The sequence below is a fragment of the Phodopus roborovskii genome, unplaced genomic scaffold (assembly GCF_943737965.1).
Source record: "Phodopus roborovskii unplaced genomic scaffold, PHOROB, whole genome shotgun sequence".
Lineage (NCBI taxonomy): Eukaryota > Metazoa > Chordata > Mammalia > Rodentia > Cricetidae > Phodopus > Phodopus roborovskii.
Window position 1 is genome coordinate 15,878,963 of NW_026126407.1, and position 27,206 is coordinate 15,906,168.

The window sequence follows — 27,206 nt, forward strand, 5'->3', positions numbered from 1 at the left end:
GAATCTTGGTCCTCAGTATGGTCATATCTAGAGTTCATGGGACACTCTAGTGGGAGGTTCTGAGGCCACTGGGAGTCACTCTACTCCCATGTTTGGCAATGACCATTTGCTCCCACCTGGACTTCTGTCATTGTCATCTGCATGAGGTCTTCCCCAAGATTGGGCTGGTCTTGCCATCATTCACTGAATGCCCATAAAGGTGAGCTAAGTAAACCTCTTCCTTATATATACTTAACCTGCTATGGGTACCCTATTGAAGCAATGAGAAGCAGATCAACATAAGGTCTATGACCCACTTTCTGCTACTTTGATTTAAATTTAAAGATAAATTCATTTATGGTCTCTGATCCTTGGACACCCTCCCCACCCACATCCAATTGCTCAGGCTCCAGCTGGACTGCTCACTACAGTCTGTTTTCAGTATCTCTGTTCACTTTGATGTTGGATCAACAACATCTCTGCTTTACTTAATAAAGTCTTCATAAACTTGAGGAAGGTAGTAAGTGAGTTTAGGGTAACAACTATGTCAAAATCCATGCCATCTTCTCAATAGCAGGTTAGTGTGTACCTGTAAAGAGATCAGGCAAGGTGACTGGAAGACAGTAGACAAGCTTAGAACAACGTTGGCCATATAGGCAGATGCTACACAGCAGGTACTTTTAAGGCCAGTAAGGAACAGTAGTCATGTTGAAAACTGAAGGAAATTTGGATAAATGGAATAACTGCAAAGATGTAGGTGGGATGAGGGCCCCACAGAGCCATGTGGACTACTCTTCCGGTGCTGGATTGGCAGGATATCTTGGCCATGCTGAGAAAAGCAAGAGGGGGAATGGTTTTCAGGAAGGCTGTGGCTGGACTGGGAGCCTCACTCTGCACTTCGTTCCAGTTCCTGCCAGAGCCTCCCATTAATTGGGCACATCCAGAAAGCAAAGGGCAAATGAGCCTGCTAATGAGGTCATCGTATTTGGCCACCCTCCCCAATAGCTGCTAAGGAGAGGAACTCAATGGAAGAAGAGGCCAGGAGAACCAGAAGCACCAAGAGGAACTGGCTGAAGATGGTTGGATGGGGAATGAGAGGGGCTGGGTTTGATCCTAAGGGCATTCTGGAAGAGTGATAAGCAAGCTATTTCTATTGAGTAGGTCACAAGTGGATATGTGGAGAATTCATTTTAGAGGAAAAAGGTGAGATGTAAGCAGGTTATTTAGGCAGGGATTATAGCATCCCCATGAGAAGAATTTGCTGAGGTTTTCAGTCTAATATGGTGGCCAAAGAGAAAGAGAAAGAAGTGGACTTAGCATATGCATCCAAAACCTAATTTTCTACCATTGCTCTAAGCTAAAAGAACATGTAATGGAAAAATAAGAACATATGCATGCCATCCACACTCGGACCAAAAGCCTCTATGCCAAGGCCAACTCATGTTGATTTTACAGTACAGAACGCATTAAGATAAATTTATCAGCTCTATGCTGTTTTTATTTATAAGAAGGAGACAGAAAATAAAAGAATTTTCCAAGCCTGGCATGTAGAAAAATGATTTGTCCGGTTGACTCAATAAATAACAAAGAGTAAAGTCCTCTCGTTTTATGGCCACACTATCATAAAGAACACGCCGTGCTTATTATCTGCTTAAAGGGGGTTAGCTCCGTGTGATGTTCGAATGAGTTATCATCTTAATGAACAAATAGCATCGTTCATTTCTTAACTCCTAGTCATGAATGCCCCCCTCCCTCCCTCTCTTCTGTACCCACGCCATCTCTCTGCTTTGTCGGACATCAGAATGTCCCCAGATGTGGTGTTGTTTCCAACTTGAGAGCTGTGGAGCTATTTTTGAATGCCATTAGTGCCAACCTCAGTGATTCGTGTCCTCACATCAACCTACATCATGAATCCACATCTGAAAAGTTCCAGTGACCCATAAGTAAACCTGCAGAACTGTTACATTCATATTCTTATATAAGGTGAGCCAGAAGAAGACAATAGTCGAAAAGAAAAAGGGAGTTTGAGAAGGGCGTGTTTGATCACCTACACATAAAAGATTTGACATAAGGGAGGAAGATTGAGGAAATTGCCCATTTCTTTAAAATTCACATAGAAAGATTATAACCAGTGGTATCTTTAAAAGTAAAAGAAAACTTTGTGCTTCATATTCACCTGAGTTCAGAATCCAACCCTGTCTCTTAGCAACCAGATGACCTCAACCACACTGTCACTTTTCTAAGCAGGGCTATCCTTTGAAAGTCTGAGGGCTTTGAACAAATATTTTTTTTTTCAGGACTCACATCCATATCACACTTTGAATTACTGAAACAGCATGTTGGGTGCAGAGGATCACGGAGTTGGTCTAATTTAGCTGCCTTGAGAGGCATGTGTCATAGGTTTTTCAGGTTAGAGTCCATGCACTCAGGACATTGTGTGCCTTCCAGTTTCTGAGAAACTGAGGCACTCCCACAGGCAATGAAACATTCAGGCCACCTTGTGTTTCTCTGTGTTTCCTAGAAGTCAGAGAATCATATTGAAGCTTGACAGGACAATTGGTGTTGGATATTAACCACCATTGTATTCAGTTTTTGATAAGCGTATAAAAATTCTGATTGCCTACACTAAACTTGTCCCAGCCTCAGTCTTGCTGAGAGCCCTCCATCATGACCTGGTTTTCATTTCTCAGCAACATTAGTCAGATAACACTGGCATGGTAATGCTTACACTTGGGCACTTGTGAGCCCACCAAATAAATAGCATCCCAGCCCAACTGCATCAACACCAGGAAGCCCCCTATATCCATGCAGGCCAGACAACAAACAAGACTAAGCTGTCTAAGTACCTGACAGACCCACTCCAGGAACAGTTCATGGATATCAAGCCATGCAGACAAATGGAGCAAGGGGCAGGGCCCATCCTATCTACCTACCTTCTGATACCACCTCTGGTCTCCTCAGATGCTATCCACATGGAAAATGTCAAGAGAGGTAGGCCTTCCAAGCTTCAGGGATGACCCTGAGATGTGGTGTCTTATGTTAAGGTCAATAGTTGCTTTGAACTTCAGCTTCCCCATCTGTAGAATAAAAATTGTACCCGCTTCCTAAGTCATGAATATTAAATTAGATACTACAACCATTCACATATCTAGCTCACAAGACCACTCAGTGTCAGCTAATGGTTAGACATGCATGAATGCATAAATGCATGCTCACAATACATATGCTGTGGATCAAAGTGAAGAAACTGGTCTTTGGCAGTGCTGGGGATGAGATACAGGGCCACACATGGTAGGCAATAGTTCTACCATTGATCTACATTCCCAGCCTCAGAACTTTGATGACACATGTGTCTACTATCTTTTAATACTGGGTTTTGTCCCCTGGAAGGCAGAACATTGCTGTCTTCAAACCTACTCATGGATAAGATCAAACTGTAGAGAGTTTTTAATTCCAGATTTATAGACTTCTACCCCAGCAAATATTTCAGTGGGATTTTTCTTTCCGAATAGGACAAAACTCAAACCTTTGTGACTGCTATCACTTCAGATATTATAATTAGCATAAGGGCATTTCATTACATTATAGTCCCCAAGGAATCTTCATTCATTAAAATAAAAATAAAAATAAATAATAAATAATAAATAATAAATAAATAAATAAATAAATAAATAAATAAATAGGCTCAGATGGGCTGTGCGAAGCTTCCCTGACCACACACTTTGTCACATACCTGCAGAAAGACCATAGCAGCCATAGGCAGAGTTCCTTGACATGTAACTGTGTTGGTAGAACACTCTAACATGCATTAGATGCTTCTGCGCCCTGGAGCTTGGCCTGTAGATGAGCTCATAGGTTCTAATGATGGGACTCACTGAGTCCCCATCTTCATTATCATCAGTACTCTGCCTCTCATTTGCCATGTGCTGGCCTCTGAGCGTGCTTTTTGTGTCTGTGTCTGCTGAATTCTCTCCATACAGATGACAGAACCGAGATACAAAGAACAGAGAGGTTAAGTAACCTACCCCACAGTTACACTGGCAATAGAAGATACAGCCAAGGAACTGGGTTTGAACCTGTGATTCCAAAGCCACATTTGCTGTAACCAACCTCCATGACAGTATAGCTACAGTGCAAGATGGAGGACTATAACTCCAACAACGTGGTTGGATGTCTCAACCCTCCTTCTAAACCCAGCCCAACTTCAGTCACATGAATTTTACTGTGTCTCCTCTGACCATTTTAAACAATGTTCCTGTCAAACACATCAGGATTCCCTAGACTTCTGTCTTGAAAGGCTCATATATACACTTACTGTTCTTTAGTTTTACATGGTAATGTAACAAAATCTCTGTTTTTTTTTTTTTTTCCTTTTCATTGAATGGGTTAGTACCAAGGTCAGTTCATAATAAAGAACTTTCCAGAACCACCCCCTCCCCCCCAAAAAAAAAGCCAACAGGAATTGGCAATGAACTCTTAAGAAAAGGCTACATGAGCCAGGAAACAACTTAGAGATGTTTAATTTTCCTGACATGAACACTGGCCACCCAGGGGGATAAAGGAAACACCTGTCCCCGGTGGGCAGCGGTTCCATGGGGCATATGGATATCCAGAGAGCTGCTGACAAGTCTCTATTGCCTGCCAAGTTAAAGACAAACCGATCTGTGGAAAGAGTAGTTTCATAGAAAGACAATAGACCCAAGCCTGGGTCTTAGCTCTGCTTCTCACTAGGAAGTGGTCACTCAAGTCAACAACCCTGCCTTACATGTCATCTTCCATATCAAAACAACAACAACAAAAAAAAAACAAACAAACAAAAACAAGCATCTTAAATCTCTCAAAGGTTTTTTTTTTTTTTTTTTTCTCCCAAAGATCACGAAGCAAAGCCTGTGAAGGATTGAAAGTGGAAAAAAAAAAAGTAGAAATGACTTTGGGGGAAAGTATGAAAACAGAGACGTTACAAGAGAGGCATGGTGGGCCAGCCTGAGTGCTGAGGTTCAGGGAAGGGCGCCTGGTGAATTCCCGTAATGCAGGACACTGTTCAAGCCAGGTTCGTAAAAAGTCACTCTGCTGCACAAGGGTAGGTTCGTGTGAACGTCCCCTGGCTGTTTGCTGAATTCAGCCACTTTAAAGTTTCCTTTGACTGAACACTGGGTTCCAGGGACCAGCTTCCTGAGGGTATCTTGGTAAACAAGCCTCCCACTATGAATTTCCTCACTGTTACTGTAGCTGCTTTTAATTGCACTTGGGATTTTTCCTTTTCAGACAATTGCATTTAAAATGCACTAATTTCTTAATGGTCACATGTAAGTTTGAGAGAATGTGTTTGAACTCCCTCATTGGACCATGTTGTTCCAGAGGCAGATCTCCTTCCCTGACAGTGTCCCCTCAGACAGAAAGCACCCCTCTTTGACTCACACACATCCTTGGAGAAGTGGGGTGATGTGAGGGAGAGGTTTGGCAAGCCTTGACCGACTGCCACATCTGCAGCTTGGTCTGCCAACCCTCCCACCTCTCCTGGTTCTGCAGGCACTGTGGGAGGTTCTCAGCCATGCTCTAGTCATACTAAGCAATCTGGATTAATGAGATGATGCTCACGTGATTTGTAAGGTCACCTGATTGGGGGGCAGAGATTTATGGGCCTCCATTCTATTATCTGGGGAGTAGAGGAGATGGCAGGCTAGTGAAACTCCGAGAGTAGTCAGGAGACACAATGTGACCAGTTGCATACACACACACACACACACACACACACAAAGTTTAAGGAAATAGCAGACTCCCAGATCATCCTTTATGAACCAGAAGTGGTGTCATCATCTCTGGGAAGTGCAGACAGCTATAGCAGGCCCCCAGGATGATTCAGACCAACAAAATTATCCCTCCACTGCATCCACCAGCCAACCCAAGGTGAGCAGCACTTGGTGGAAGCACACCACTGCCTCAGATTTCTCTGTAGACTCAAAGAAAGTCATACCGTTATCAACCTCAAGTTTATAAACTAATTGTGGGAGGGAGGAGGAGACAAGAAACACTGCTCAATATATAATAATGAAAATACAAATCCATCAAAGGGTAGTAGTTTATTGTGAGAGGAGAGACACAAAATGTATTGAGATTAAAAAGGAAAACTAGATCCTGAGTTACAGATGTCCTTCAATTTCCCACAGATAACTGAGAAATCTTTGGGTTGAAAATAAATGATGCTCTAGCATGCTCACACAGCCTGCCATCCCAAATACTTGGTTTCCACTCATCCATCCATCCATCCATCCATCCATCCATCCATCTACCTACCTACCTACCTACCTACCTACCTTCTGTAAGTAAAAGGGGTTGAACCAAGGTCCACACACAAGCTAAGCAAGTGCTCTACTACTTAAATGCAGTCCCCAACACTCTTTCTAACTACTTGGGAGACTGAGGCAAGCAGATTGGAAGTTCCAATCCAGGGTGGGTTTCATAGCAAGATCTCGTCTCAAAAAACCCAACAACAAACAAAACAACACACTGTTTCACTGTCACAGTAACATATGTGTGTGTGTGTGATCATTATATATAAATATATTATTTAAATATATATGATATGCATATACATATACATAAGGCAGTAGCAAAGCAAGGAGAGTGCACAATAAACTCAGCCTGAGTCTGACAGAGAAGAGACTATAAACAAAGTAAAGCCTGAAATGGTTTTTGGAGAATGGATATACCTCTAGGCAGAGAAGAGGAGAAAGACATTTCGGGCCAAAGACACACCACGGGGAAAGAAGATAGGCAGAGAGCACGAAAAGGCCTCACCATGCTCAAAGTTATTTGTTACTGATAATACACAAGGAATGAGGGGAAGAGACAGAAAAGAAAGCAGTAAAGAAGATGACAGGGCAGGATCTACAGAGCCTTCTGTGCCACACTCAGAAGCATGGGTGGCATCTACAGGCACGGAAGAGGATCACAAGAAGCAATTGGATCTGATTTAGAAGTATGGCATTGGTGATCACATGGAAGATGAATCGGAGCAGGGAAATGTCAAGAGACGCTTGGAACAAACCAGGAAAAAACCAAAGTCTTAAGTATAGAAGTACCAAGGCTAAACAAACGCAGGAATGGGCAAGGAGCCTTTAAGAATGGGTACAGATGGGGCTCTGAGATGGAATGGCCATGGGAGAAGGCCCAGGCATCAGCAGTGAGCTATTTGCCAAGCCAGCATCAGGCAAACAATTTCCCAGACACTTAAAAGGGTAGAAAACTACAGGTAAGGAAACATGGGGACAGGAAGAGGTTCATAGGGAATGTGGCACAGAGGAAGGTAAGTTTGGTTTTTCGAAAAGTTTTGAGGAAATCAGAGTAGAAAAACACTTGGATATATTGGCCTAACGCAAGACTTTTTGAGTTTCTTCCGCTCAGAATCATTTTACATGGGAAATCTTTACATGATACCAGTTATATAAGTAAATAAAATAGACCTACAAATCAAAATTTACTAAAACTAAGTTTTATAGAGACATTTCAAAATATTTAGTATACATATAATGTTAGCATTTATTAAAGATGAAAGACAATTTTTCATATTGAGATGAACTGCATGTTTATTTTTACATAAAGAATTAAACCTGCATTAAATATTTGATAATGCAGGACATAGATAGTCTTCAGTGCTTTTTAAACTCGATTACTGCTTTGTTTCTATAGCCACCAATAACAAAAAGTGCCATTTTCCATAGTTAAAACTGGTAGAAGCATGTGTAGGGCTATCTCAGATGGCTTTGGAAACTCCAAAGCTAAAATTCACTGAATGACTTTTAAAAGCACTTAAGTGAGCAACTCAAATGTAATTTGAAAGTCAAACATTCTAATATAATACAGTCCAGAGATCTACTAGTTTAATACCTGCTAAGGAATTATGGGGAAATATTTTAAGTCTCTACACTGTTAATGCTTCTGTAAGAGCAGCAGCCTTTGCATCTACAGTAAAAATCACTGCAGTTCATGACACGTAAAAAAAAAAATCCTGAATGTGAACTGAGATATTTCATCAGTATTCTCTGGAGACCTATGATGCAGAGGCATGAGGAATGTGGAGACCTGTGATACAGATACATGGGCACTATAAAGTCCGCATGTAATGTGACACGACACTAGCAAGCTCAGCCTGAAACACTTTGGATTGGTTTTTATTTTTCATTGTTAAGTGTCTATGTCTTAGTCACTGTTGTATTGCTATGAAGAGACACAAGGCAACTCATATAAAAGAAGACATTTAATTGGAAGCTAGCTAGCATTTTAGCAGTGTCCGTGATCATCATGGCAGGAAGCAAACTGTCAGAGAGCTTTATATCATTACCAAAGGCAGGAGGCAGAGAGTGTAACACTGGCCTGGCATGGGCTTTTGAAACCTCAAAGCCCACCCCCAGTGACACATCTTCTCTAATAAGGCGGTACCTACTCCAACAAGACTATACCTCCTAATCTTTCCCAAACAATTCGACTACTGGGGACCAAACATTTAAATATGTGAGCCTATAGGGTCATTCTCGTTCAAACCACCACAATCTACAAACATTTTACTGTTGTCAAATGTTTTGGAACCCCACATTCAATTATGCCTTCCCACAGAGAGTTGTAACACAGTTCAATAAGCCATGCTCCAGTGTGCAAGAGAAAAACTTCAGATGGACATAGAGACATGAGATGGATTTCACGAGGAAGAGAAAAGCCAGCAATGCTCTATCCCCAAGAAAATCTAGAAAGATTGACTAAATATGGAATCTTGTAGGAGATTCACATATGGGTACAACTGGAATAATTTTCTTTAAAAAAAAAATAGGTAAAGAAAACCCTTTCTAATTGTGGGTGGCACCATCCCATGAGCAGGGGACCTGAGAGAACACAAGAACAAGCTAAAAATAAATCAGCAATCAATCATCTCCCTCTGCCTATCAACTGAGGATACAACATGACCATCCTGCTCACATTCACTCTAGTTGGCCATCAGATCTTCCCTGCCACAATGAACTACATACACTCAAACTGAGAGACAAAATAAACTCTTCTTAAATTGTTCTTATAGGTTACTCCACTGCACTCAAAAAACAAACAAAAGAAGTAACCTTGGTTTTGTTGAAGAAAAAAAGAAGTTGAATATGTTGTAGCATAAAACTCACACTTCCTTGTCAGTGGCTTAATCACTCTTCTAGGCTTTTCCATCTTCCATACACTCTGGAACAAAGGAAGTGCTGTAGTAAGAGTCTTCTTAGACCAACTGTGGGTCAGAAGAACATACCCATTATAGAGCTGCAATTCAAAGTAGCTTGCACAAAACCTCCATACTCTATAACCTAAACACTAGATGGGGCTGGAAAAGGGGATGGGGTTGATTCAAAAACTGCCAGAAGAGTTTCTGCTGGTGTGTGGTCTCAACTCCTGAAAGTACTAGCAAGGACACTGGATGACAAAGTAAAGAGGTCGCAGGGCCCATGATCTTCCAACCCCGTAACATCATCCTCTTGCCCAATGGCTTCAACTTGGCTTCATATTGTGTGCCCTTCGGGGGGGAGGGGTAGGGTGAAAAGTTTTTCTGGCAGGCAGGGGAAGAAAGGTTTGTGACAGACTCTTTCAACTGAAACTACTTTTTATTTTAACATTTGTTTAAATTGAAGTCTTTGTTTAAATTAGACAAAAGTCCTTTTATATTCAATTTCGTGAAAGAGAGCAAGTTCTATTAGGTGTCCCTGACATGAGTTCCACCTGAGACATCATGACATTAACTAGCACTGTGCAGGAATGACCCCAGATTCAGGTTTGTTGGGAGCCTGTGGGAGACCCATAGCTGTAGTCTCAGCTCAAGGTCCCAGCCCCTATCTTTTCCATCTTTATATTCCCTTTGCTGCTAGAACACAGTTGGTGCTGAATAAATATTTCCGGAATTGAAATAAGCTAGTCACTGAGGCTGCATTCCTTGGCCTATTTCCCCTGCCCAACTAGAGTTTGAGTAGTTTCTTAGAGGTGAGAAATTAAATTGCATTCCTGAGGCAGCTAATAGTGGCATGGAATTGCCGCTCAGCCTGAAGTCACAATGAGTGTCTCTTCATGTCATTTGAGTGGAAGTTAATGCAACAGAGACTGAATCCATCTCCCCCTGCATGGGTCCCAGGGGTGCTGAGAGAAGTTGACAGCTGAGAGTGTCCTAGATTGGGAAGAGGAGACAGTTAGCAAGCACTTCTACCTGGATACTTCTGCTTCACTGACCTCAATGAAGGGACTGGTTCCTCCACACATCTGTCAGTAGTGAGCGTAGTAATGGTATCATTCAGTAGAGGCAGTTGCTCTTACACAAAATATTATATTTACATTTTTACACTCACTTTTTAAACAAGTTGTGCTTCCCCACAACCCAACCAGTCATATATTAGGACATATCTTGTTGCTGTTCTCTGCTAATTGTTTAGTGTGTTTCACACCCTGGATTTCCAGTTCTCTGACCAGCTATCCAACATAGTAGTGTGGATCTGTATTTCTTCCCAAGTGGCCACAGGTACCTGGGGTTGGATAAGCTATCTGCCATCCCATCTGTTGTATGCTACCCTTAACCCTACATGTTTTTCTTATCTTCCTCTCACTCAACTAATTTGCATTGGCAAATCTGTCTGACAAGGTACTTGCCATGGTGACTCAGGCAGATCCTGGAATGCACTTTCAGGGTGTGAAAGAAGAGCAAATGGCCCTTTGGTTGCTTGTCGTCAGAACTGTGAAAGGAAAAAAGAAAGACTCTAGGAGAGAGGAGACACCTGAATCAAGGATTCTTCAAGATCAAAGTGGAAATGATCCAGTGGGAGGATCAGAGGCCACACTAAGAAGAAGCCTCCTCCAGGGAGGAATTGTAGATCTTGAGCCTACATACTTGAGCTGACTTTGCTCACCACACCAAACCTGCATGTAATCCATGCATTGATCTCATGATGTACCCAAGGAAGAAGGTCTCTAAGGGATCAGAATTCAAGATGACTCTCCTGAGCCATGCTTTGGGCTCAGGCTCATGAACACAGCCATTACCATATTACCTTCAGGCTAAGGACCAGAGCTATGAGTGACAGAATTCTAAGGTGAGCCTGCAAAGATTTTCATAGTCCCTTGTATAATAGTAGTTCACCTTCACCATGTGCTGGACTGGTAAAAATGGCAAATGGCACTAGACTTTGGTGAAGATGAGCGCCACCCCCTTTTGGTAAAGATGGACTGGTCTCTACCTGTATCACCACAGGCCTATGAGCAGGCATTGCCCAGCAGCCTTTGGGGCAAAACATCAACAAAGGACAGAGGGGATTGTTGTTGTTGTTGTTGCTGTTGTTTGTGCTTTTTCTTTGTTTCATTTTAATTTTATACAGGCTCTCCTGTAGCCTTGGTCTGAAACTCACTCTCTAGTTGAGGATGACAATGAATTCCTGATCCTCCTGCCTCTACCTCCTTTGTGCTGGGGTTACAGGCAAGCACTACCACTCAGTTTAGCAATAGAGATGGTTAATTCTGTCTTAGTTAGAATTGATTCTTTTCATCTCTATATAAGAATTTACATCCTTGTATGTGAGCTTCATTAGTCCATGGTGGATTGAGTATCCTTACGTGTCATGTGGCTATGATTTGTAACATAGAAAAAAAAAACCCTGACTAACAGAAAAGTAAAATAAATCAAAACAGAATGCCTGGAGAAAGGAGAAGGATCCCGAAGAATCAGTGCGGAGGAGTCAGGCAGCAGTGACAGCCATTGCCCCATTGCTACAGTACACTCCAACAGCAGCTGTCTGAGATTCCATTCTCCTGGGGAACAGCCTGTCCAAATTCCACCCAAAAAGTCATAAAAATATCTGACCACAGAGGGCAGAGGATGAGCTTCTATAATGCACATATTTATACCCATAGATATCCCAAGCCATAAGTGCTAGAAATCCCAGAGGGCAGAAGTCAGCTGCTCCATACTCTGATGGGAAAAACCGAGGAGGGTTGTGGTTATCAGGATTTCCCAACTCACACTGAGCTTCTGAGGGTGGGGGTGAGGCCAAGAGACAGAGAGACAGGATAAAGAGGAAGGAAGGAATGAACAAAAAGAAAATAGGAATGGGAGAATGGTGATATATACTTTTAATCCCAGCTCTCCGGAGGCTGAGGCAGGACTGTGGTCCACTTGAGCAGGCCCCACTCCTGAGAGTAGTTAGGCATCACAATCAAATACAATTGGTTTAAATAAAGACAAGGCAGAGGGAGAGGAGAACGAGAGGAGGAGACCACAAGAACAACTCAAAATTGGATGGGTAGGGCGGCAAGGAGGGTAGAGATAGTAGATCTGGATTGGCTTGGGGGAGGGAGCATGAATATGATAAAAATTAATTATGTGAAATTCTTGAAGAATTAGTAACGGTATTATTTAATGATTGATTAACAAAGTCCTTTTGAGATGAAAACTAAAAGATTTGTAGGGCAGCCTACACTAGTTCAGGAGACATCATCTCACTAAACAACAACAATAAAGGAAAACAAAACAGGGGCTATGCATCTGTCTCCAAGCACAAACTCAAACATGCTCCCTCCCTCTGGACCAGGAAGACCCCTGGGTAAGATCCTCAAACTAAACAAAGATGCCCTATTAAGTTGCCATGGGCACCTTCTCAGCCTGCTGCCCTCAGTGTAAAGATCTGCTTGGCTCTATTCTTCAATTCTTTCTTTTTAAAGGTTGCTTTCTCCATAGGATTTTATAATATTCCTTATCCTACCACTTTCCCCCCACCTCTGGAGTAGCCCCTGCCCCAGGCATCTCAAACCTGCTTAGAGCTCTTCTAGACACCTGAGCCTGCCCCTCCCAAGCCTTCGTCAGTTTTATTTCTTTTCCTTGAAGACCTGTATTGTGGACTTTAACTACAACAAAGACAGGCTGGGACAGAAGCCGTCCATTCGCTCTATGTGACCCACAGTACCACACCCTCCCCTACATACTCTAATTTCAGGCATCAGTGATTCTGTTACATTACATAGCAAGCGGGAATTAAGGTTCATAATCAATTATCCTGACAGAGGTTTTCCTTAAAGTAAGGTTAACTCAGAGAGAGATGCAAAAGGTGAGGGGGTGGGGGGCTGCTAGACTGATAAGATGGAACAAGAACTCGACCCACAATTTCTGCTTTGGAAGATGGAATAACAGGCCAGAAGCCAAGGAACATGGGTGGCCTCTGGTAGCTGGAGACGAGAGGAAATGGATTCTCTTCATGAGCTTCCAGAAGGGAACACAGCTCTGCCAACACCTTGATTTTAACCCAGTGAGGCCTATTTCTGACTCCCAGCCTTCAGACCTGCACAGCAATGAATCTTGGTTGATGTAAGCCATTAATGTGTTGCTGGTTTGTTCCCACAGGAACAGCTCAAGTCCAGCACAGCTTGTGGAATGTAGCACAGCCACTGCTGGGCTTCTGCAGGAGGCAGCCTGTCCCAGGCCTGAGCTGCCCAACCCTATATGCAAGAGGAAGTTGGGTAAGATGGCTCCACCTCCTCTCTGATGAAGTGGGGAAGAAAGTTGCCTATCCCAGAAAACTTAATTCATACCAACACTGGTGCAGCCCAGAGATGAGGGAAGTCAAGGTCTAGTCAGCCTAGAGTGTCTCCAGTAACAGATGATGGCAGCAGAAACCCGGATCAGGACAGAGACTAGCCTTAGGAGCTACTGTCGCTTCAGGCTTCCACCTGAAGCCTGGATGATCTTTCAAGAATTCAGAATTTTGAGACAAAAGCAGAGATGTAAGGAATTGTACCTGAGTTCATGTGCACAGAAGGTTGCAAATAATGGCAAATCGTGTATTGTATGTAGGCAGTTCAATTTTTTTTTATTCATCTTAAACGGAATTTTCGTTGTATTTAATGACTCACATGAGACCCCTGTCACTCCAGGGACCCCTAGAAACGTGCATCAGTGCAACTTTGAGTACAAAGTGAATTTCCCACTGGGAGAGGGACTACACCTTTCCAATCTGGCATTCCTAAGCCCCCAAGTCCCACCCTGTAGAGAACCCAGTAGGGCACTAGATAGACTCTTGCACCTTCCCGCTCCAGGCTCAGTCCCCAGACACAAAGTCTCTTGTACCCCCAAAGAGAGCATCCAACCACAGCAAAAGGCTTTCCTCCACCTCCTCGGATGCTCATCTCAGGCGGTTATAGCTGCTGCGAGATGGGATCTCCTTGATACAGTACCGCTCGGATACAGAGAAAAAGCGGGAGCTCCCGGGCGTTGCAAGCCTGGCTTCGTGGCCAGGGCTCCAGTGGGTTCCAAGGGTGTCCCTTCCCGAGCTCTGCAGCAGGCTGGAGACACTGGGGTCGCACACAGCCAGAGCCGCTGGTACGCTCCTAACGCCGCCGGGCGCCACCTGCAGCCTCCAGGCAGCCGACTTAGCGGTGTCAATGCATGCTCTCGCCTGGGCCAGCAACCGCTGTTTAATCTTCTGTAAAGAGTTAAGAGCCGGCTGCTGAGTCTCCCGGGGCCTCGCCGGGTCCCCAGGCCCCGCTAACCGCTCCTGATTGGCTGATCTCCTGTCAGTAGTAAAGAGGATCAGATAGCAAACTTGGGACCTTCATAAAGGCGTGGTGGCGGTACTCCGCCACCGCTGGCAGCCTATGACATCAGCCAGGAACGCCTAGGATGCGGCTGCTCCTGGCCACCCTGAGAGGAGGAGGGTCCTGCCTGCTGGGAGTTAATTAGCCTCGCGCGCGGCGAGGGGGGAGGCGCCAGTTTTCTGGGGACACTGGCGGCCACTGTGCGTCCTCCTGCCCGAGGGAGCTCCCTGAGAGTTGGATGAATTCTGGGTTGTTAGTTGCTGTCCTCTGGGCTCCTGGGAGCCAGTTTCTGGAGGAAAACAAGGGGCGTCTGGCCAGCGACCAGCGGCTTGCTGAGATTCACCATGACACTCCTGGGGTCTGAGCACTCTCTGCTGATTAGAAGGAAGTTCCGATCAGGTAGAGTAAGGCGTTCAGCACTCCTTAAACTTTTCATTTCTACCACTGTCCACTCAACCGCTTTGCAATGAATGCCTCGGGTCTGAGCTGGCGGCCTCCACTCTGTTCCCCCAAAAATGTTTGACTGAATGCCTTCAAATGCCAACCTATTGAGTGTGAGTTTTGTTTATAAATAATCCAATGTCTTTATTTTACTATATTTCTCCTCTATCAGTGAATAGAAAATTTTGAGGGATCTATCCAAAGGGAACAGGAATGAAATGGGCGAATACGGGATTTGAAGTTTGAGAGTGGGTGCCCTATCAGCTATAAATGCTGAAAAGATGAACCTGGTGCTGTGTATCAAGCCCAGGGGTCACTTAACATGTAGCTAATCCAAACAAATGTATTTCCCAAAAAAGTCACTTGGAGGAAGTAAAAATAGCGAATTTGGAGCATACTAAGAATTTAAAATGACATCACTGTAGGGGGAAAAACCCAGTGCTGCCACAAATTTTTTTTCCCATCTGATATTTATAAATGGACAGTTTTCCCTAAAACTGTTGTGTTAGTGGCACACAAAGAAACTTCTGAAGGGACACCCAAGAGAGGTGAGTAGTAGGAAAGGGTTTGTATGGAGGCCTACGGAAGGTTCAGGAGTGTAGGTTCCTGCATCAGCATCCTGGCAGGGCCATGCAGTTTTGCATTTTATTGCTTTTGTAACTGTGGTAACAGACCATTCATTGATGGTAGAACCCAACTTCTAAGAAGAAGCCTTTTGATGAGAGCTCTGGTGTGAGCCTTCTGTGTAACAGGTGTCCATGTCGGCTGGATGCTGGTGTCGTTCACTCGCGCTCACTCACTCATTGTCAATTGCTTTTCTTAGACCTTCCGAGGGGCTAGACGACTGTTTGACTTGAGATAGGTGGTTCAAAAGTTAGCACAGTGGGTGACAGGTCTTAAGGAGCCTCTGTAACTGCCTTAGTCGTTCCCTGTCCTTAGGTGTCTTGTCACCCACTACAGATTTTCTATGGCTCTGTACAGTGAGGCAAGTAGAAAACTCAAGAGCTTACGTGGCCACAAGCCACAGTGCCTGTAGCTCTGGGGTGTATCTGCTAGCCACTAGCCACCAATGTTAGCCATGGATTTCATCTGTCCTTTCCTTCCCAAATTGAGGAGGTGGCTAATCTGTTAGAGGCCTCACATGCTTGGTAACTTGCTCAAAATCATGAGGCAATACTGCCACCTTTCTGAAGGAGCGAGGATGTCCTTTTGTTTTTTTTTGCATTAAGCCAAGTTTATTTCAAATGCTCTTGTGAGGTTTAATGGGTGTTGGAGGAGGGATAGGAAGAGGTGTCTCTAAAAGGATTTGGTGATGTTCTCAATAGTGGGCTTGTAAAACAGATTTATCAAGGAACCCCTCACCTAATGTACACTGGGAAGGAAAGACAGTGTTTGACCATCCCAATACCCAGCTCAGAGAATTTGTAGAGGCCTGAGGTTTCCAGTTGGACCCTGTAGCACTTTATCCTGGAACTTTGGAGAAATCAAGCCTTACTTTTTTCCAGTCCTTTGTGTCACAAGGAAGGTAGTTTTGAGAGGCATGATACAGAAGCAGGAAGCTTAATCCTCAATCTTTGATTAAACAGGGGGAATTGGAATCTGGGACGGCCAAAGCAAGTTGGGTTTCTGAGAAGCCATGGTTGATAAGCTCATACAAAATGAAGAAGAACTCCAGCCACAAATGCCCTGTATGGCAGTGAATATTCACTTCAATGACATTTTATTATGATTTTATTATGGTATTGTGATTTTAAAATTAATGTTTCAGAACTAAATGAAACCCAATTGTTTTCTGATGATAGCAATGGGCTTGCTGTGAGAAGGCACATTCACAGTCTTCAGATAGGTCCTTTCATTTTGAAACTGACGTGGATGGCAACCGTGTCTTATCAACTTTCCACTAACTCTGTCCAAGTAGCCTTGTGATTAAGTGACTGATCCGCCACAGGAGTTGGGGACTCTGAGTGTTTACATTTGTGAACATTTTGGTGATGTAAAGTAATCTTATCTGACAGAAGCAGGGTATCATAGCTTAGTATAAGGGTCTCAGCCAGTGTAGCTGGGTTTTCAACCATCACCTCTACCTTTTTGCTATATGACCTTTACCTAGGCCAGGGAAATACTGTCTTATAGATAATGAAGGTGTTTCTATGGCACTTGTAAGAGCTATGTATGATAACACAAGCAGATTAGTTAGGACACAGACCAATACTGGTGAGCCCTCTGTGGCAGTGGGATTCTCAATCTGCCGTTTCTCCCCTCTAGACCTTGTTTACTTAACTTGTAGATGTCCAAGTGGAATGAAGTGGTTTCTTAGGCCCCTCTGGTATTATGTCTGGCTCTTGGAAGGCATAAAGATTATATAGGAATGGGAACAAGTGAGATAGTTAGGCTGCATGGCATGGAGGTGGGTAAGTAGGAGGCAGCTTGTCTACACTTAATATGGTTGTTATTTTTTAAACTGATAACATGTTTTATAGTATTTATTTTCTCACTGTTAAATCAATACTTGTAATTGTGTCACTTTCTGTTGTTTTTCTTAATATCAATCTCTTTATCCACAAAATACAAGGACAACACAGACACACAGGGGAATCAAAAGTAACGAGGTTCCCTCATAGTTTTTGTATCAAAAGAAACATTGCATTTCCAGTCCCCCCCCCACTTTGTTTCCCTCTTACCCATGTCAAACAGCCCAAACCACAGCAAACCCTGGTACCTGTTGTTGCCAGCCTTGCCTCCTCATAAATGTAGACTTGTCAGGTTTAGAAAACAGAACACCCCGTTCAGTTTTAATTTTGAATAAACAATGATAAGCTTTTGGTATTTATCAATATTTAGGACAAAGTTTTCTCTGAAATGCACATTTCACTGTGCCTGTAGTATTTTCCTTGGCAATCACCTACAGTCCCAGGACTGTTTCTCCAATGTTCTGCTGCCCTGTCCAATATCCCATGAGCCTCTTGAGATTCCGGGTTCCCTAAATTGCAGAATTCATAGCTTAACTAAGATGCAGCATGAGGTGGAGGCAGCATGAGAGGAAACCTGGGTTACCAGGGGCAGACACAGGATTCAGAGGGAAGGAAGCCAGTAGGTTTACCTGCTTCCTGGCAAGGAGGAGATGCTGATATCACACAGCTGCATCAGAAAGAAGCTGGGGATTATCACAACAGGCAGTGAAGACCCAGTGCTCAGGATACGGCCTCCCATGTGTGTGAGTAGTTTCTTATTTCCTGAGAGAAAGCCCAGGGCCTCCCTGGAGGGATTCTGGACTCTTGCTGTCCCTCTGTCCCCCATCCTGCAGACAATGTAAGAGGTATACTAAATTCCACATTAATCTAGACCCTTAACAGAGACGGAATTATCTCTCTTATAAGCTAAGGCTATTAGATTGAGAGGTTGGTCCCTGATTTACCATCGTAGACACTACTGAAAGAATGTCCACTATACACTAAAAAATATTTGGTGCTGCCTTAGCCATTAACTAGTCTTATAACCCTAGACAACAAATATAACCTGAAGGAAGGCCTTTTCCACTACATACAACCTAGATGGATAGGGATTTAATTCAGCTTATTTCGGTCTCATTTTTGTCAAGTGCAAAATAGAGGAGTTTAACTAATTCATCTCTTTGGTTATCCCCAGCCTAAAGACTTTGCTTCCACCTCCCAACTGAATGGCCTTAACTGTTTTGGGTTTTTGTTTTTTTTTTTTTTTTTTTTTTTTTGTTTTTGTTTTTGTCAACTTTTAAACACTAAAGTATTAAAATTTAAATCTTAAAGCATTATCATAAGATACTATAATTAATTGAACTTTAAATAATGAATTTATTCCAATTTTTAAATAGGAATCTTAATTCACCTTTTATTTATTTATTTACTTTGTTTTTAGACCAGGTCATTCTAGGCGAGGCTAGTATATAACTAACTATATAGCCTTGGCTGACCTAGAACTGTGGTGATCCTCCTGCCTCAGCTTCCTGGTGCTGGTATTATAGACCTGAGCCTTCATTCCCAGTGATACTTTAAATCTTTGGTTAGGGGTAAGACACTTTCCAGATCTGACTAGCATCACCTTCTTGAGACCATTGTATTTCCCTGAGTCTGACAGCAGTTCAGAGCCTGGGCTCCTCTCTCCCTGTCTGAGTTAGAGGCAAGAGCCCCACCCTTTTGCTTTCCCTATTTTTATCCTCTATCCACTTAAAAACCTTTGCACAGACTAAACATTTTACTTATTTATTGGTTTATTATTTTCCTATGTGTACAAGGAGACTTTGGGCCTGCTTTTGGTTCACTGCTTTTACTATCAGCTAGGCCAGGGCTTGGCCCAGAATGGGCACCCCACAAAACTTGTGCTAAGAGCTGGGGTGTCACTCAGTAATACAGTATTATTCAGCAGACTCAGGGTTTTATCCTCGGGGCTTCAGAAAAAAAGTAAAAAGTTAAATAAATACTTGTCATATTTTCCATAAAGGCTTACCAAGAACAATTATAGTAAAGGTTATCTGGTTTTTAGATACATGGGTAGGTGTTGAGATTAACTTAAAAGGGGTTGCTGAGATAGGTGAGTACAGCATTAAGAAATGCAGCTAGCTCTTACCTCTATTTGCAAGCAATAATAATACCCAGAAAGAATAACAGTGTGTAGGAATTTAAAATCCAAAGTAGTATCCAAGTGAGGGAGGCTAGGAGAGGTGTACGGAACCCAAAGTAAGGATCTGCTTTAGGGTTTGGAAGCAGTTACATACATAATTACTATAGACAGATTTAGATGTGTGGCTGTATACTACATACCAGGGATTGTGATTAACTGAGTTGTTACTTCAGTTTTTAAGAAACTGGAGATGATGCAGGTGTGAGGGTACTTGCCTGGCATGTGGAACACTCCAGGCTCAATCCCCAGTGCTTCAAGGGGACTGGAAAATGCTTTTCCAGTCAGAGCAAATGGTATTCATTTTATCTGCTATAGTATTTGACAGGGGTAGTCAGAACATCTTTATTTATATGGAATTGCTTTGAGCTTGTTTCAGTGGTCTCTAACCTAGCATAGATTAAATGGAAGAAAAATAGATACAGGGCAGAAGCCAAGTCCTCTGTCCCAGGGTTCAAATTTGACATTTTTAAGAGGGTCTAACCTAAATGAGAGCAGCTGCAATTTACCCTGCAAGCTGCAAGCTGCAAGCTACCTAACAGATGGTGAGCAGGCACCTAGCATCTCTGTCCAGGTGGGGATGGAAGAGCAGCAGGTGCATTCTGCAGGCATCTGCTTCCCATTACTTTACCCTCTAGCCTGGAGGCAGAGCCACGTGAACGATACTACCTCTTCCCTGACAGCATGATCTTGGGAAATCCAGCTCTGCTCTCTGGGCTTCCATTTGCATCTTGGCAAAGTGACTGGAGGTCTTTGCAGCTGCAGGACTCTTTGAAGGAATAAGTTACTTAGGACTTATTTTTCAGGGAGAAATCTTACTCTCTCCACGGAGATGGCTTGCTTGACACACCGGCGGCATGTGAGTTTGGCAAGAAAGAAACATGAAGTAGTTAAAGGATCCTGATGGACATAAACAGGATTAACAACAATAACAATAGTCATTAGCCAAATGGCTTTGCAACCTTATACTTTAAGTCCCTAGATTTTTCTACTTTATTAAGCAGGTAGTGGTTATTTTTTTCCCCCAGAACTGTTAATAAATCAAGCTTTACTCAGCCAGATGTGGATCACTATTCTTAGACAAAACAGAAGCATTCGCCAAATTTTGTTCAAACAAGATGTATCGTTTATCCCCAGAAATCTACAATAAATAAGGCTCATTGCTGTCTTGATTTTTCCAAAATGCCCCCAAAATGCCCTCTAGAATTATTGAAGGGAGAATAATATCTTTTTTCTTTTTCTCCTGTTGATGGGGGAAGATAAAATCACTCTTTTTTCTGGAGGACTCTAGTGTGGTTGTCTCTATCTGATGTTTTCTACTATCAGCTATGTTATCCCCCACCCCACGACAAGCTATACATTCAAAGTAAATGAAGGCCTTGTGATATTTTTAAGTGTATTTGCTGGGTGATCTTTCATGTAAGGACTTGGTGACATTTGATATGCGTAGCAATGACAAATGGATACACAGCTCTTGAATACTTACTGTGTCTTAACCAGCGTTTTTTGTCTGCTGCACTTTCGAATGAACACAGGTAAGGTTTCTCCAGCCTCAGTCTGTAGCTCCCTTGGGGTCTTTCTTTAATGGCACAAAGGCATCCACTATGTCTTAGAGGACATAAGTGACCTCCTGAGGCATTTCCATTGCACTGACAATGTAACATGATGAAAGTGTTCTGTAGACGGTTACACCTTCACTTGGTTCTAGAACCACACTGCCTTAGGAAACCAGTGAGCCTTGGTGTCTGTATAGCGGTGGGCAGGGCTTTGAGTAAAAGGTAAAGTTCCAAAAATTTCAGTGAGGGTCAAAAAACAAAACAAAACAAAAACAATTAAACACTGTGTGTTATTCAGCATGAACTGGAAAGCAATCTCCTTGAAATCTGAAAGGGTTTCCAGAGATTTGTTATAATGAGAGCATCTCGTTCATCATGACTTTGTAGATATTACCTTCTGGCTATTCAACAGATGCATAATTCTGCTTTAAGACTCGATAGCCCAAAAAGCATGTACATGGTAATTTCCTAATCACTTGTATGAGAAAATTCAGTCAGTTTTGATTTTGTGTATGCATAATACCACTCTGAAAAATCATTGTCTATAACTCTACAAAACCCTTTAAGACAGTGGTTCACAGCCTGTGTGTTGCAACCCCTTTGGACTTGAATGAGCCTCTTACAGGGGTCACCTGAGACCATTAAAAAACACAGCTGTTTACATTATGATTCATAACAGTAGCAAAATTACAGTTAGAAAGTAGTAAGGAAAGTAATTTTATGGTTGGGAGGGGTCCACAATAGGAGTAACTGTATTAAAGCATCAGCAAGGTTGAGAAGCACTGCTTCAATAACAGGGTTTTTTTTTTTATTTTTGCTTTGATAAATCCTCATTAGATAAGTACTTGAGTGTGGGAATAACAGGCTTTTTTTCTTAACCATGGTGGTGGCTAGCATTTTCATACCTAGATCAACCTTAACCTGCTTGTCTGCAGTAGAACTGACTCATCTTGTTCTCTTTTCCAATGGAAAGTGGTATTCAGTGGGACTATTGTGTCTTTTCAGTGTTTGTTTAAAAAGCCCTACTATTGTCTACTATTTAAGAAGCAGATACTATGAAATATAAGTGATAACTTGTCAAAGAAGAGGGCTAGGAGTTTCTGAACCTATTGTCCATGAACTTGTCTGTGGTCTCATCTAAGTTTTAGAAAAGAATTGTGGGTGGGAACAATTCTCCCCAGTTACAGCTGAAGAAGGAGAGGCTCAAGATGTCAAATGACCTGAAGACCAAATATGAATCTGTGTGTCCCACTATATTGAGGTAATGTCATTTTCCGCTCCTGCCCTTCATCTATACACATGCATACATGTGTGAGTGGGCACATGAACACCCCCACATACATACAAAATACCCACTATATGTAAAACACATATACAAACACGAACGCATACATGTGTAAGCAACACATACAAACACACACACATACACACATAAACTGGTGGGTTTAACAGACCCTCTGGCTACAACTCCAAATATGGTCCCAGTTATTGTTGCCATCACCAGATAGTTACTAAGGAAGTCACTTGTTTAAATACTAATTAAGTTGTTCATGCCACTCCTTATCACAAGATTTTTATTCAACTGGACTAATAAATATCATTTTGTTTTGAAAGAAAGAATTTCAAGAAAAATTTGGAAGCCAATAAAATATTGAGATCTGTTATAAGACAATATGAATACATATGTAAGAACTATTTAGTAACTAAGATTCAGAGTAAAAGCAAAACAATGTTATCAATGGGCTAGGATCACATATGTATGATCCTGAGTACACATTTATACACACATATACACTACCTAAACATATGTTTATATGTAGAGAAAGGTATAAACTTAGTCTTATGTGATAGCAGCTGTTCAGAATCACAGAAAAATAGGTAGTGAAAGTATGTTGGGAAAATTGATATCCATAAACTTTAAATAAATTCCATATAGATTAAAGAGTATTGAAGTCTGTAAGATATCATAGATGAGACAGTAGAGAACAATTTTATAATCTTGGCATGGGATTATTCCAATGCTTGCCTCCCCAGCCAGGGTAGAAATAAAAATGGGTACATTAGCTACTTAAAATTTAAAAACTTTACATGAAAGAAAAAAATCACCCAAAGAAACTGAAGTCAAATAGTAGGTTGAAAAAATAATTCTGGAAAGCATATTCAAGACGAAATTATTACAAAGATTTCTATTAACAATAACATTAAAACAAACAACACAAGAAAGGATTCAGAGGAGAAATGGTCCACAAACACATGAAACATACTAAACTAGTATCCAACCCATGGCCCAGGGACATGTGGACAGTTAAGGACATGGTCCCACACAGAATCATAAACTTGTTTAAAACAGTATGAGACTTTTTGAGTCTTATTTCTATTTGTTATTCAGATCTTAAACATGAACTTTATAGAAGACAGTGTTGAAGCCAAAGGGATGGCTAACTCTATCGATGCAAACTGAAAGGTCGCATGCTGCAAGTTTTGCAGGTCAAAAATTGATATTATTAGGTGCTGTGTAAGCATGAAGACATGGCTACATACATACTATTGGCGAGATATCCATAACTATAAAAAGTAGTTGACATAATTTTGTACAAGCCTCACAAGACAGTTTTTTATATGAAAAGCAGAAACATGATTTCTATTGTTTAACCTAGGGATGATGGAAGACACATTAAGCGTTCACTTGCAGAGAGATGTTTAATTAAATTACATTACATTCATACTATGAAATATGATGGAATGAAAGCAAAAAAGAAACTGATTAAAAACATACTATGTAGATAGATGCAGAAAGATCTCTAAGACTGATATATATATATATATTTCTTTTATATATATATATATATATATATTCCTTTTAGATTAAATTATTTCATACACATTAGTAGTGTTTTATCTGTTCCTATGCATATGCACTACGTACACACCTGGTGCCCATGGAGGCCAGAATATGGCCTCAGATCCCCTGCAGCTGGAGTTATGGATCTTTATGAGGCATCATATGGGTTCTGGAAATCAAATACAGGTCCTCTGGAAGAGCACAAACTGCTCTTAACCTCTGATGGATCTCTACAGCCCAAGATTCAGAATTTTAAAAAGCTGATTATGAAATGATTGGGAAGCATACTTTTATTTACACTTTTTAACTATGCATTTAAAAAACACATAAAAAAGGAAAGAATATGTGTCACATTATTTAGAAAGACACCTGGACTCAGGTAGAGGAAGGTCGTTTTCCATTTGAATCTTTTAAGATAAGAATGGATTTGTGTAATTTTCAAGTTTGCCTAAAACAGAAGGAGGAATCCAAATCTTAGTGGAGGCCAAAAATACCTTATTTCTACAAGTCTTTAATCATGCTGATAAAACCTCAAGTCTGAATTTAGAAGATATAAATACTGTAATTAATTTGACTATGTATCTTAAGCCTCTGGCCTAACAGAGAATTAGGTGACAGAGACATAGAATATATGTTTAATACACACATACAAATGTCAATAAATTTTATGCATTAGACTCATTTCTTGGTCATAAGACATCAAAAAAAAGTAAAGAAAATTATTTTAAAAGCTGAAACAGTCTTAATATCTCAACAAGCCAGTAATCAAAACATAATTGCAAACATGTCAACATAACTTGTCTTTTCCAACTCTGTTTTGGTCATTTGTTGAGAGTCTTCTATTCCTTCTGTAATACACAGGAATAACTTGGTCCTGGGATCTATCTGTTGCTTTATTTTTAGGCCTTGAAGTGATACATGGGGAAGGGCAGGCATATACTTTCTTTCAGGAGCAGTGGGATGAGGGATTAGCTGGGCACCTGGGAAATTTATCTGTCCTCAAGTTCCCATCACCTCACAGGGTACCTGAAAGGCTCTTCTCCTCAGTCAAGAGACCTAAAACACACAGACCCTAAGATTAATTTACTGTCCCCCTTCCTCACCCCTTATCCAGCGTCTTGCTTTTACAAGTTTCAGTTAGCTGTGATCAATCATGATCTAAAAATACCAAATGACACACTCCAGAAATTTTAAAAAAAATGCATACTCTCTAAGTGGCTTTTAGTAAACTATATTATTATGATTTTTTTCTATTTTAGTGAGTTATTAGTAATACCTCACTGTGTGTGTAACTTGTAATGAAATTTTACCATCGATACATTTGCATAGGGAAAACATGGTAAATACAGGGTCCGATACAATCAGAGCAGTCAAGCTTTGAGGGGGCATAAATAAATGCTAGGCATAGGTGATACTACTTACTCACTGCTGAAAAGTTCTCCTTTAAAGCACAAATTTAAACCATTGCTACAGTCTGTGGGGCTTAGTCTAGTGTCTCTCTACATGAACCAGGATGTGTGCCTTCAACTCTCCAGTCCCTCCATTACTGTTTGCAAATGTGAGAACCGAGATGCTCCCCTCATTGGAGATTTCAGAAGGCTTTAGTGAGAGAGTGTGGAAAAAGTAAGAAAGCAAAGCTGTATTTCTGTACTCAGTAAACTGCAGCAATGTCACATCCATGAGTGGCATGTGACGCTATATCTTTATATCAAGGGGTCATCCTATGATATATGTTATAGTGTGTTAACTTAGAGTTCTTTAAAACTATTAGATGTCATTACAGAAATATTATTATAGTGAGTCTGAATAATGCCAGGTCTGTCAAAATCATCTCTTACTAATTCCTAACTGGGCCTTCTTGATCATGTGTAAGAACTATGAGGATACTTAGCATCATCACAGAATTTATACTTTATCAGGAACTTTTGATCACTTGTTCTCTCTTTCAAATAAGTGTTTGAAGGAGTTCTTGTCCTTCTCTCTCCATAGGGAAGTGGGCGCTATCCTAGATCTGGTTTGTGCAACTATAGAGTGGTCCAGGCCTGGTCTGGGTTCTGACAAGGTCACCACTGGCTATCAGAATTGGCAGAGGCTCTTTCTCAGGAACTGCTAAGAGTCGAACCTCTTCTACTATAATTGAAAATACTCTCCTGTCTACAAATAGAGCCAGAGAGAAGAGCTCTCTCCAGAACAAATCAGGCTTTAGGCATGGCCACCTAATACCTTCTATTTCTATGATGCATTTTAACCTGCCATTCCTTCACTAAAAACAACATTTTTTATACTCCCACCAACTCTGTGAGTACAAGGCTGGCTATGTGGTTGGGGAGAGTAGTGCTCATAGATGTGAAGACTAGTCCAAGGCTATGCAGGAGAAGGGAGAACCACGTCTTTCTCTCAGCTTCCCACAAGGTAAAAGGCCAGTTAAGAAACAGCCATGCAGGAGAAGGCAGAGGCAGGGCCAGGTGGTATCTGGTATCCAGACCAGCATCTCTCTCAACAAAGGATCCTTCACCATGTTGCAGCAGCCTTCTCTGGCTTCAAGGCCTAGGAAATACATTCATTCAAAGATAAGTGGAGATGGAAAGCTTGTAATTCAGCAAGGACTGTGGAAGATGAGGTGTGCTAGCTGCAGAGAGACACTGGCTGAGTAGAAAAGCCAGCCTTTGCCAATGACCCTGCTGTTACATGTGGATTAGAATGTTCTAGTTAGAAAATGTTCTGGAGTCTTCTGTTTGTTTCAAAGCCCAGTGTTTAAACAGTAAGCCACCCATTATTTTCTTCTCTTAAAGTGTTAAGAGAATATCATTAAATATCTTAATATCGATTAAGCACATAATTTTCTATAGTAAAATTTTAATATTTCCATATATTGTACATATGCACATACATGTATATAGCATACACAAACTACTATGTGTGTAACAATAAACTTATCTATAACATGACAGGATTAAAGATTTATATGTATATATCCTGCAGAAAAAAACATCATGGAAAAATTATAACCTCCAACAAATGGAAATTCCCAAATACACGGAAAATAATATGTAATGGCTTATAACTTGTACATTAAGTGCATGTTTTCAAAGAATAATGAGCTATGAGAATGCTCATAGTGCAGGTAGGAGTTTTCAAAATTGCACACATGA

At 41.5% G+C, this 27,206-nt stretch overlaps 1 protein-coding gene across 3 annotated transcripts in view; it reads left to right on the plus strand.

The window, feature by feature from the left end:
• The first annotated feature begins 14,447 nt into the window (after positions 1-14,447).
• Myocd (myocardin) overlaps positions 14,448-27,206 on the plus strand; it is an 86,207-nt gene continuing 73,448 nt past the window's right edge. Inside the window, exon 1 of one of the 3 annotated variants that reach the window (XM_051180379.1) lies at positions 14,448-14,964. In XM_051180379.1, coding sequence (XP_051036336.1) covers positions 14,910-14,964 — 55 coding nt within the window. In that variant the 5' untranslated portion in view covers positions 14,448-14,909. The remainder of the gene's footprint in view (positions 14,965-27,206) is intronic. The other 2 variants (XM_051180380.1, XM_051180381.1) reach the window with 2 other exon arrangements.